This window comes from Hypomesus transpacificus, unplaced genomic scaffold (assembly GCF_021917145.1).
Source record: "Hypomesus transpacificus isolate Combined female unplaced genomic scaffold, fHypTra1 scaffold_194, whole genome shotgun sequence".
NCBI lineage: Eukaryota > Metazoa > Chordata > Actinopteri > Osmeriformes > Osmeridae > Hypomesus > Hypomesus transpacificus.
In genome coordinates, this window is record NW_025813739.1 from 192,349 (window position 1) to 204,354 (window position 12,006).

The 12,006-nt window shown below is 47.7% G+C and overlaps 1 protein-coding gene across 2 annotated transcripts; it reads left to right on the plus strand.

Moving 5' to 3' along the window:
* The first annotated feature begins 10 nt into the window (after nt 1-10).
* On the plus strand, nt 11-8,822 carry bnip3lb (BCL2 interacting protein 3 like b). 2 transcript variants are annotated; one of them, XM_047052022.1, is made up of 6 exons: nt 11-145; nt 3,758-3,992; nt 4,637-4,715; nt 5,173-5,297; nt 5,388-5,537; nt 6,293-8,822. In XM_047052022.1, the coding sequence occupies exons 2-6, from the start codon at nt 3,778-3,780 to the stop codon at nt 6,339-6,341; spliced, it is 618 nt and encodes a 205-aa protein (XP_046907978.1). In that variant the 5' UTR covers nt 11-145; nt 3,758-3,777; the 3' UTR covers nt 6,342-8,822. The 2 variants fall into 2 exon arrangements, with proteins under 2 accessions (XP_046907978.1, XP_046907977.1); XM_047052021.1 differs by having other exon boundaries at nt 14-302.
* The last annotated feature ends 3,184 nt before the right edge of the window (nt 8,823-12,006 follow it).

The following is a 12,006-nucleotide window of genomic DNA, read 5'->3' on the forward strand; positions in this document are numbered from 1 at the left end:
CTCTCTTTGTTTTCATAGAACTGGCTCATCTGACGTCAGTAGACGGCTTTAGGAAGATCGAGCTCACCACTGGTTCTGGATCAGCCAAGGAAAAACTATCCTCAGAACCGGAACGTCTCCGCGAAGCACCATAAAGGCGACTCAGGTCAGTTAAAGGCACGCGGTTGTGCGCACGTACGAATGTGTGGAGGGAGTCCGCGTGTTGCATTGACAGTCTAGTCTTATGCAAGCCACCTTGCTCAGAGGCACGATGTCCGACTCTGCTACTTCAGCAGAAAGCAACGGATACTCTGGACTACATGGTAAATATCACTCAAATGCGTTTAAATACTTTCCTGTCATTCTGTGATTTCTGTAGGGAACTTTACGGGTTACGTGGAAGCGTAATTAAGATACTTTAAAATAGGATTCATGTAGTTTTAACTCAGAAATATATTGTGCTGTAGGGTTTTTTTGTGCTATAGACATGGAGAAGGTTTGGGGGCGGGCAGACTTTGGGAACTGAGTGTACTCTTGGTGATTTGACAGGCCAATGGGCCAATGGGCTTGGACCAGGCGGCCAAATTGTTTGAGTGACGGATAGTCAACCAATCGCAAAACCACGTGGTGGTGAATAGGCGGGACTATAATTATGTCAACACTCAACAAGATGAGGTAGAATAAGTTAGAAAGCTAAAATTCAGGGCCGATTTGTAATATTAACGGTTTGCGGTTGATAAATATACCTTTTATACCCAATAAAAAAATAGAATTAAAATCTGTTGACGCTAGTTTGTTTCAAATATCCTGCCGAGAGACAACCAGGACAAACAAAGACAAGTGAATTGCTAAAGTGTTTATATCGTCAGGTTGTATATCTGCATAACCTGTTACTTTAATAGTGGTCCGATATCCTAAATTAGCTAAACTGAGAGACACCCAATACGATAATATAGATAGATGCACTACTTAAGGGTAATGTCAGTATATTTACTGCATATTTGCATAACTGTATAATGATGCATACCCGTTAGCTCAACGATACTGGCAACCTGGTTCCTTACTAAATATTCACCGCATTGAAAGTCACAAAAGATCAATTGTGATTTTATTTTGTTCTTGGTCAAAAATTTAGTCTAAAATGTACTCTGGTGTTGAAATGTGTCCACTCTTTCAGTAACTAGTAATTTCTATGGTTCTGGAAACTCAGAGCTGGTAGGACGTGGTTTGCATATTTTAAGACCTGTGCTTGTATGGGTAACTAGAGAAGCAGAACAAAGCCACGTTAATCACAGCCAGTGCCAGGCATGCTACACTTCCACAGTGGCCTGTATGGGGGCTTCTCAGAAGGGGAGGCTGTAAGAGAGGCCAAGCATTGCCAAGCCATGACCTGGAAGGGGAGGGGGAGGAGGAGGGTTAGGGTGGATGACTTGGCATGTTGATCTATTTATGGTCATGGTGACGAGCTGGTATACGTTTCGTATGTGGGCAATGTGGGGAAAGTTTTCAGGTGGTGAGCGTGGGTGAGGGGGCTGGAGGGGGTTCAGAGTTTTCATTCTGAAGTTTGGGAATGTGTGTGTGTGTGATGTCGTGTGCGCAGCAGTTAGGCTCAGGGATTTGGCAAACAAGTATTGCTGTTGTCAGACAGTTTGCTCGCTGTTCCTGTTAATAAGTAGGCAATATGTCACTGTTGCTCCTCTCAGAGGGAAGTCAAACAACGGAAAAAATATTTTTTTATATGAAAGGTTGAGAAATGTTTCACTGCCTTGCGAAATCTTCTACAAATCAATTTTTTTCTCACCAACTGATCCCAAATTTGAGTACTTCCTCGCACTACTTGAACTAAAACTGGTAGTCCACCCGAGTCTGTTTCTCTTCAGTCTGTGGGTTGTTTGTGACGGTTCTGCCCCCACGTTGTCATCTGGGCCAGGGCATAGGCGGGGGAGAGACAGAGGGCTGTGGTGGTCTGGTCCGTTAAATCCTAAGGTGTGCGTGTGTGTGTGTGTGTGTGTGTGTGTGTGTGTGTGTGTGTGTGTGTGAAGGGGTCATATCTTGCCTATCTATCATGCCTTTCCTTTGAAACCCGCCTGTCAGCCGATGACAACCTCTCCACGACAGTGGCCCTTTCCAGAACGTTCTGCCCTGCCGCCGCCATGGCAACATTGTTTAGAGCGTGGAGCACAGACAATGGGCTGTGGATAGTGGCTTAGCTGGCAGTCCACTGGGTACACCAAGGGGTGAGAGTGGGTGAGGGGTGGAGGCTGTGGGGGAGGGGGTAGGGACGGAGGATGGGTGGGGGAAGGGGCATTGACCCAGAGCTGGGGTTGAAAGGGTAGAGGAAGGGGGATCTGTCTCGGCCTTCATAATCCTAGTGGCAAGCCTTAACTGGATGACCATTGGCTGCTTTATGAGTTACTACTGCTATGCCATCACATGACTTGTGTGTTTACGTTCTCCGACGAAGTCTGGCTCGTGAGCTCTTCCTGGCCTCTGGGTTGCCGACATGCAATAGTCCGATATCAAATGTGTCTGGGCGAAGTGTGAAGGGGAAAACTCTCCCATCACGAGTACATGCTGACCCACACGTAGGTCACGGGGGGAAGGGGGACACATGTTTTAGAAGGAACGTTCTAGAATGATCGTTCTTGACCGCCCCCCAGACCGACAGGCGTTTTATGATCCTCTTAACATGCAGTAAAAGCCAGCTGAGCACACTGGACTCAGATGAGCTTTTCTGGCTGGCTTTGTGTACGTGTGTGTTGACCCTCCCTGTGTCTCTGCCTGGCTTGGTGTACGCTTGTGTTGACCCTCCCTGTGTCTCTGCCTGACTTGGTGTACGTGTGTGTTGACCCTCCCTGTGTCTCTGCCTGGCTTGGTGTACGCTTGTGTTGAACCTCCCTGTGTCTCTGCCTGGCTTGGTGTACGTTTGTGTTGACCCTCCCTGTGTCTCTGCCTGGCTTGGTGTACGCTTGTGTTGACCCTCCCTGTGTCTCTGCCTGGCTTGGTGTACGCTTGTGTTGACCCTCCCTGTGTCTCTGCCTGGCTTGGTGTACGCTTGTGTTGACCCTCCCTGTGTCTCTGCCTGGCTTGGTGTACGTTTGTGTTGACCCTCCCTGTGTCTCTGCCTGGCTTGGTGTACGCTTGTGTTGACCCTCCCTGTGTCTCTGCCTGGCTTGGTGTACGCTTGTGTTGACCCTCCCTGTGTCTCTGCCTGGCTTGGTGTACGCTTGTGTTGACCCTCCCTGTGTCTCTGCCTGGCTTGGTGTACGTGTGTGTTGACCCTCTCTGTGTCTCTGCCTGGCTTGGTGTACGTTTGTGTTGACCCTCTCTGTGTCTCTGCCTGGCTTGGTCTTCGTCCCCCGCTCTCCAGTTTGAGCCCAGACATCTCTCCCTGTGTTCAGTAAGCTCAGGGGTTACTGTGGCAACAGTAATGTGCTGCCCAGACACAGGGGGGCGTTCTCTCAAGCACAGTGGGGCAAGAGTCCAGACCGCTGTCTGATACGATATCCGTCTGATGTCTGTGTTTATTCCCCTTCGCTTATGTGCCCGTGTCTGTGGGTGTGCGTGTGGTCTTTTGTGGTGTGTGTGATGTGGCCTTTTGCAATGTGGTCTTTTTTGGTGTGTTTGATCTGTATGTGTGTGTGGCGTGTGATCTGTATGACTGTGTGTGTGTGTGGTGGTGTGGTGTGTGGTCTTTATGACTGTGTGTGTGTGGTGTGGTGTGTGGTCTGTATGACTGTGTATGTGGTGTGTATAACTGTCTCCATCCCTCCCTTAGGGTCCTGGGTGGAGCTGGAGATGAAGGCCCAGGCTACATCCGCAGGCACCCCTGCCCCGGGCCTCCTGCCCCTGCTGCCCCCCTTGCCTCCCCTGCCCCAGCCGGAGGAGGAGGAGGCCATGGTGGGGGGTCTGGAACACGTGCCCTCCTCGTCCTCCATCCATAACGGAGACATGGAGAAGATCCTGCTGGACGCTCAGCACGAGTCCAGCCGCAGTAACTCGTCCTGCGACAGGTAGATATGAACACCGGGAGGTGGGGGTGGGGTGGGGTGGGGTGGGGTGTGGTGGGGTGGGGTGGTGGGTGGGTGAGTGGTTAGGTAAGTGGGTAGATGAGTCGGTGGGTAGATAGGAAGGTGGGTAGGTAGGTATGTGAGAACGTGGGTAAGTTAGTAGGTCGGTCGGTCGGTAGACTGGCAGGTACTTTATTCTTGGGAAGACTTTGCTTGTAGACTCTTTGGAAAGGATGAATATGATGTATAGTTACTGACCTTATCAAGATGGAAGACCTTTGGCCCTAGCCAGCAGAGACGGAGGAACAGCCTCTCCAGGCCTGGGATTGTCACAGTACCATCCTGTCAGCCTCTCTCTAAAGCCAGGCTTATCTGATTGCTAAGGGTCAGCTGTCAGCAAGTCTCCTGACCATGTTAACTGGAAGTTGTTTTGACAACAGAACACTACTGTAGCAGCACCCAGACATGAAAGATCAGTCTGTCAGGATTTAGGACATTTCGAGGTCGGTCTTCAAGTTTCATAACACGTTAATACATCATAAACCACGAAGCACATCAAAATAGCCTTTGACCGTTTTTTCTTCTTCTTTGTTTTGGACTGTATGGTGTTGTGTTTTAGTGTGATGGTTGTTGACATGTCCCCACAGCCCCCCACGTCCCCACAGCCCTCAGGACGAAGGACAGATCATCTTCGATGTGGACGTGACCAACAGGAGAGACAGCCAGGTAGGAACCTGCGTCATCCGCCTGTTTCCATGGAGACAGAAACGGTTGCCCGAGTCAACGCGTGCCTGACGGCTGTAGTTTCCATGGCGATGGCATCCCCCCTCCCCCCCGCACACACACACACTCCTTTCTCTTGTGGGGTTCTAGCTTTGGGCATGACAGACACTTGGTTTTGTCTGCCTCACACACACACACACACACCACTCTCTGTCTCCACACATGGCAGAGTCAGACCCAGGATTTCTGCTTATTTCTGTCAATGAATAGAGCTTCCTCTGACTGCCTCTGACTGCCTCTGACTGCCTCTGACTGCCTCTGACTGCCTCTGTTTGTGTACCCGTGGTAACCTCTCACACTGAGCTCTTCTGTCTGCTAGGAAAGCATGCCCAGTCATCGTACCAGTGTTCCTCATGAGACGCTAACCAGGCGTGTGTGTGTGTTTTCTGGGCCCCCACAGTCAGAAGAGGGAAGTCTGGATAAAGAGCAGGACATGGACATCCTGATGAAGGACTCAGATATCCTGATGAAGGACTCTGACTGGGTAGCAGACTGGTCCAGTCGACCTGAGAACCACCCTCCCAAGTAGGTCTCAGTGTGTGTGCGTGTAAGGAGTGTGTGTGTGTGTGTAAGGAGTGTGTGTGTGTGTTAACCCTCCTTGTCCCCCTTCCTCAGGGAGTTCCACTTCCGTCACCCACGGCGCTCCGACACCCTGAGCATGAGGAAGTCCGGGGTCATGAAGAAGGGAGGAATCTTCTCAGCCGAGTTCCTCAAAGTCTTCATCCCCTCGCTGCTCCTGTCTCACATCCTGGCCATCGGACTTGGGTAGGACAGCCACGCCTCATTGGCCGATCCCAGGGCCAATCCTAGGGACCAATCCCAGGGGCCAATCCCAGGGGCCAATCCCAGGGCTGGCAGCTCCCACCCCTGCAAAAACAAGCTCACCACCCCTATCTCCCCATAATGAAATATGTAATTCTGTTACATTGTAGTACGTTTAATTTAATGATATTTATATTATCGGGACAATTTAACTGCGATTTTATGATCATTTATGACGGCATTGGGTCATACTGTTTCTACACATCTCTTTGCCGCCCTACAATTACCTTTCAAATGTGCAACAGTGTTCTGTGGTTGCATCATAATTCATTCTCACATTGTATTTTCGATGCACAGACAAAACAGCATCTGCCACACTCCCCCGCAGTTCCATGCTTTCTCCAGGAGAGGGTGCTTGGTAGCGCTGGACAGTCAGGCAGCTGGAGCATGTTTGTGTCTGTGTCTGGCTGGCTGAACAGCTGCAGTGCTGACCAGTCCTGTCCCAGACAGGGAGACCACCTGACAGAGTCTACCCAACTCCCTTGAATTTACGGCACGCAACGGACATTCCTATTGGACGCAGGACATTCCTATTGGACGCAGGACATTCCTATTGGACGCAGGACATTCCGAACCCCCACCCTGACTATTCCAGGGACTCCGAAGGCCATGACAGACTACAGTTGCATCTTCCTGGAAGAGCTTACCGGATGTCTAACTGGTTTTTTTTTTGTTCTTCTTTCTCTCTTTCTCCTCAGGGTCTATATTGGGAAGAGGTTGATCACAGCTCCTACGAGGTCTTTCTGAAGCTATACCCCCAGAAGAGAAGCCTAAGCTGTGGCCGCCAATTCGTCGGGAAGAAGAAAAAATATATTTTGCGGTGGTCAGAAGAATGCTTTTTTTTCCCTCCTCTTAACTTCCCTTCTCTCACTTTTTCTCTCGCTTCTTTTTCTTCTTCGTCCGAGACGGGTCGTGTTCTTCAAAAAAACACGTTGCTTTTCTTTTTCTTTGTTTTTCCCCGACCACTCCCCCCCCCCCCCTCCCCTTACCTCTCAACCCTCCCCAGGTACCAGGCTTTCTCCCTCTCCTATAGAAGGAAAGATTAAGGTCGGGACCCCTCGATCTTCCAGATTGAGTCCACTGGTTCAAAACAGGCAGGCTTTTTGGGGGGAGGAGGACACCAAGAATCCAAACTCACCACACCACCCCTGTTATATAAGAATGGTCTGTCCCACTTGTATAAGAGACCCTTGACCCCGGATTGTACCACCTTCTGTCCAGGTGGTTGGGTGTTTCTCCCTTTAGCTCAAACTCCTGAAAGGGATTGACCCAAAAAATCTGAGGGTAACTGACCTAAAAATGTGAGTATACCTTTGAAAGTTCTTTTGTTTACTACGAATACAATTATTCTAGAAAACGATTCTGAGATTATTTTTACCACCGGTTGTTGCTCGGTGGAAAGATTTAGAGTATGGAAAGATGATGAAGTATGTGAACTCACACCCACCCAACCGTGATGTGAGTCTTGAAGACAGATATGCATGCCAATGTGTGTGCCATCGTGTATTACAAATGGATCCCGGACCATTATCACACCCTGCATTTTATTTACGTCATTTTATTTGTGGTCACAACGGGGTTTGAAAAAGGTTTTAATGATAATGATAGGCATGTAAAACATGCTAATAGTAATATTTCTGAATCGACAGATTATTTCTTTTCATTGAGAGTTAGGTAGCAACACTGAGATGTTGGCAGACACAGAGACGGATGTCCGTCCTCACCCGTGACGTTCCTTTCAGCCACCTGAGGTGTTGGCAACATAACGTAGCCGGTCCGGTCCTGGTTTCACCTGGTTACATTTACATTTAGTCATTTAGCAGACGCTCTTATCCAGAGCGACTTACAGTAAGTACAGGGACATTCCCCCCGAGGCAAGTAGGGTGAAGTGCCTTGCCCAAGGACACAATGTCATTTGGCACGGCGGGGAATCGATCCGGCAACCTTCTGATTACTAGCCCAACTCCCTCACCTCTCAGCCATCTGACTCCCGCACTACCTGGTTAACCTCTTCAAGGCGGTTAGCTTTCATCTGACACACGCTTTCACAGTTAGCGGAAGGGACAAACATACTAAGTGTTCAGTTCTGTTTCCTTGACTGTCAAGATGCTTTTGAACAAGCGGGTGGTTTGTAGGCACAGAGTAGGTTTAAGGGCGGTTAACAGGGGACTTGTTCCCTTCCAATGGTGGCAGAGTTTTGGGAGGAGTGTTAGCACATTGTCTTTTCCCTGCTCCAACAAAACTGATTCAAATGAACGGGTCGTTAGCAAGCTGGTGACGACCATTCATTTGAATCAGATATGACGGAACAGGGAAACATCTCAAACACGCAGGACAGTCTGGTCCTGCATGGGTACGGCTGACAGTCTACGGCTGACATCCCATAATACACACAAACTGCCAACAGGGAACGGGGTCCGTACGAGACCTCGACTCTTCTCAGTAACCATGTGCCTCAGCGTGCGCTCTCCGACATCACCGTAGGGCCTGCATTCTCTAGAGCAGGATGCGTCGGGTCACAGGAAGCGCTGTCCTCCTCTTCCTCACAGAGAGGAAGGCATCAAGAGATCGAGGTTAAAACGTCAGCGATGGAAAGACACGATCTGTGATCACACTATTGCCCGAGCAGAGAAGCCGATCTCCCAAGGGAATTCATCCCAATACGTTTCAAAAGATACATAGCAATAGTTTTACTTCTGAAGTACAGTGTTATAGGCGTTTTATCCTGGAGGGTCAATTTTGCTGCAGTCAATCCCGGCTCACGGTGTCCTTCTCTCTGTCATCGGTAATACGGAGATACATTTGTGTTTTAGTGCCACAGAGTCGATCGATGCTCCCATTTGTATTTGCAACCTTTGACTGCGAGGTTTTGATAGTTTGAGTCGGTTTGTTTTGCGTGTGTTTTTGTGCCGTTAGAGACAGATCTGAACACACCGTAGGGACGTGCTGCATGGATACTGAGATACGCCTACTTAGGGACATTGATGCAGATCACGATTTCAAACCGGCTGAAATGAAAGTGTAGGAAAAACACTGCCTGCATGGGGCAGGGCCCGACACAGAGACAAAGAAAGTGTTCTGAACATAATTTATCTAATTGCTATGGTTGTTGTAATGATGCACATATGTATTTGCTTTGATTTCCCCCCTCCTCCTTCCTCTTTCATTCACAAAAGAAAATGAATAAATAAATATTTGTCATATTAAAATGTCCTGATCCAAGCTGAACCGTTGTGAAAGCATTTTTATTGGTTTCTGCTAACTGGGTTTTCTCCTCTCATACATCATGAGGCTCCGACACCAGCTGAGGCTGGCCACCAAAGACTTCAAGTCCCAGAAGTCTCGGCATTCCCAGCCCCTGACAGGACCACTCCCTGTAACAACATCTTTCAGCCGTCAGACAGTCGTACGTGCGATGACTGTTCTTCCAGAACGTTCTCATTCCCCAACTCTCCCTGATCAGCTGTGGCTGCCACGTTCCAGAGTGTTCCGGAAACACACACACACAGCCTTCGTCACACACACACACAGCCTTTGTCACACACACACACAGCCTTCGTCACACACACACACACACAGCCTTCGTCACAAACACACACACACACAGCCTTCGTCACACACACACACACAGCCTTTGTCACACACACACACTCACACTGCAGTGTCACATTTCTAGTCCCCTGAGAGGCCAGTACTAAGCCCTGTTTTGTTGATTGTGATTTCCAGCTTCTTTGTGAGCATGCCTTCCATCCTCGACATCACGGCCAGTTTAACACAGGAAAACACAGGAACTATTTTGGTACTTGTGTCCTGGAGTGACTCCTGTGAAGCCTAAAAGAGTCTGCAGCTCCAGGAACTTCTGTCAGTGGCCTCAACATCATTCCAACCTTTGACCTCCCACACACACACATCACCACAATCAGGATTCTAGGCAGTGTGTAACTAGAACGGTTTGGTAGGCCTGTGACCAGGACTGAAATTTGAAACAGCTCACTGGAAAATGTTTGTCGGACTGACCCCTGACACGCACACACGTATACGTAAAGAGAGAGGAGAGGAGAGGGGAGAGGAGAACTTTTTCAAAACTTTTTGTTGAAAACTTTATTTTTATTCTTTCAACCTTTAGAAACTCTTTTTTTCACACTTGAAGTGAAAGGAGAGGGGAGAGGAGATCTATAATAATTTCGTAAACAGCCCCTAATACACACACACAAACACACACATGCACACACTTACACACCCACATGCAGACACAAACACACATGCACACGCACACACACTTTCTGTCTCTCAATGCAGTTTCTCTGAGGTGACAGAAGTCTGATTTATAGTGCTGACCACGCTGGTTCATGGTTGAAATCTCCTTCTGAGGCCCTGAATTATACTCCCCCCTGGTGGCAGCAATGATGATGTGTGCATTGTATAGGGTGTGGTTGTATGTATGTGTGTGCGTGCGTGCGTGTGTTTCTAGCATGTGCATGACAGTCAAATGACTCACCTCACTTTTGGTTTTAGAAAATGTTAATGTTGCAGTGAAGCATGAAGGTGTTACATGAAGCAACCTGTGGAGTTAGAAGATCTGTCTTTTTTGGGGATGATGCAGACAATACTGGCCAAAACCCTGTAACCCATGGTAACGCCACAGGCTGCAGTGGGAGGAGCCAGGAGAATTTGCTGCTGCGGGATTGGCTGCAAGCTGCTGTTCAGAGATTCCACATGCGTTAAGATGTGGACAAGCTGGGTTAGGAAGCTGTGAATATGTTGCTAGTAGCTCTTACTCGCTTTTTCTCTTTGTTTATAACTCATTCTCTCTAACACACAGTGTCTATGACGCACAATATCTATAATGGGGTGCTTAGGAATGATATGTTGATGGCAAACACATTAACTTCAGTTATTGACTCTGTTGGAATGTTAAATTATTGATAGCGTTATTGATAGTGCACTAAATGTCTATTTAGTTATCTACCATCTGTTTCTATCGCAACCAGCACCTTGGCCTCTATGACAGGCAGTATAATCCTGGAGCGTAGAGAGGGAAATGCTTTTGGGCATACTGCCCATGTATAGATATATTATCATATATTTTAACGTGTGAGCCTAGAACGGAGTTCTGTAAGTAAGTTTAAAAGTGTATTGCGATTGGCGGGAACGGTAATTTGCATCTGGGTTTGTTTGTATAAGAGCTTTTTACGATTGTCGGGTCCACCAGTTGTCTCCTGTCAGCCCGTCCTCCTGCCAGACCACCCTGCCACCTTCCCCGGCACTGGCCCTGACTGGACCCCGGGTGGGCTACGGATTCACGACCAGGCGATTTGCTGCCATGTTGTTATGGAAACTGGCTCGGTTTGAATCGTTAATCCAAAGGCTTTGTGTCCAAGAGTAAGCATTACGATTGGAACATTTTGAATTACAGCTTCTTTGTTTGATAAAAACATTCTTGAAGATTAAATGAAGGAATAATATTAGTGCAATGTAAGCTTTTTAGAATGAAACACTTAATTTATAGGTAATGAAAATGAAATGTAAATTCAGTTCGAACGTAATGCGTTTGATTGAAGTGGAATTCTTTCAAATATAGTCCCATTATCCCATAGGTAGCCATTAGTATCCAGATAGTACACGGATTTTAATGTGTAAGCGATCACCGGAGTATCATTAGTAGTCACCTATTCAGTCGGCAGAGTTTGTCAATCCAGACGGTCACCGCACGCTGGTTGGTGGTGCTGAATGGACAGCGCCCTTTATTGCAAAGCAGGGCGTGACTTGGAGAACTCTCAAAGGTGCTCGAATGCCTTTTTGACCCCATACCACAGAATATGGAATTTTGAGTATAGCTGTCACACTGACATATGACAAATAGTTGACCAACTGTGTTTTTTGCAAGATGTTGTTTCGCTCCTCTGTCAGTATCATATGCCCAATGTGTCTATTGCGCTATCAATTAGACTAAGATTAATTTTGATATTAATTTTGGTCCAAGGCAACGCATCATTTCCGGATAAAGCTTGTGTCTCCCGCATTCTCTAGTACCTCTAAACAGGTCTGCAGATTTCTCCTCAGTTTAGTTGACAGAATAGGGAAGGCTTCACGTTGGTGTTGAATGTGTCATGTGCAACTGGACCCGACCTGAAACCTGTAGGGTATTGTCGTATTTAAAGTAAACCTACCCAGCATTCAGCATCAATGAGTAAGCAAATTTAAGCAGCAACCGGAACAGATCTGGTTAGATCTCCACTTTAATACCTGAAGCCTGGTGTACAGTTCGTTTCCCAGTAGATAATTCGTTTTTAGTTTTTCTTTAAACAGGCAAACAGGATATCTAGATTTTTTTTCTTCTTCCTGTTGTTGTGTTTCCTCACCTTGATTGATTTGTGGTGCCTCAAACTCGAACTCAACACCGAACAGAGAT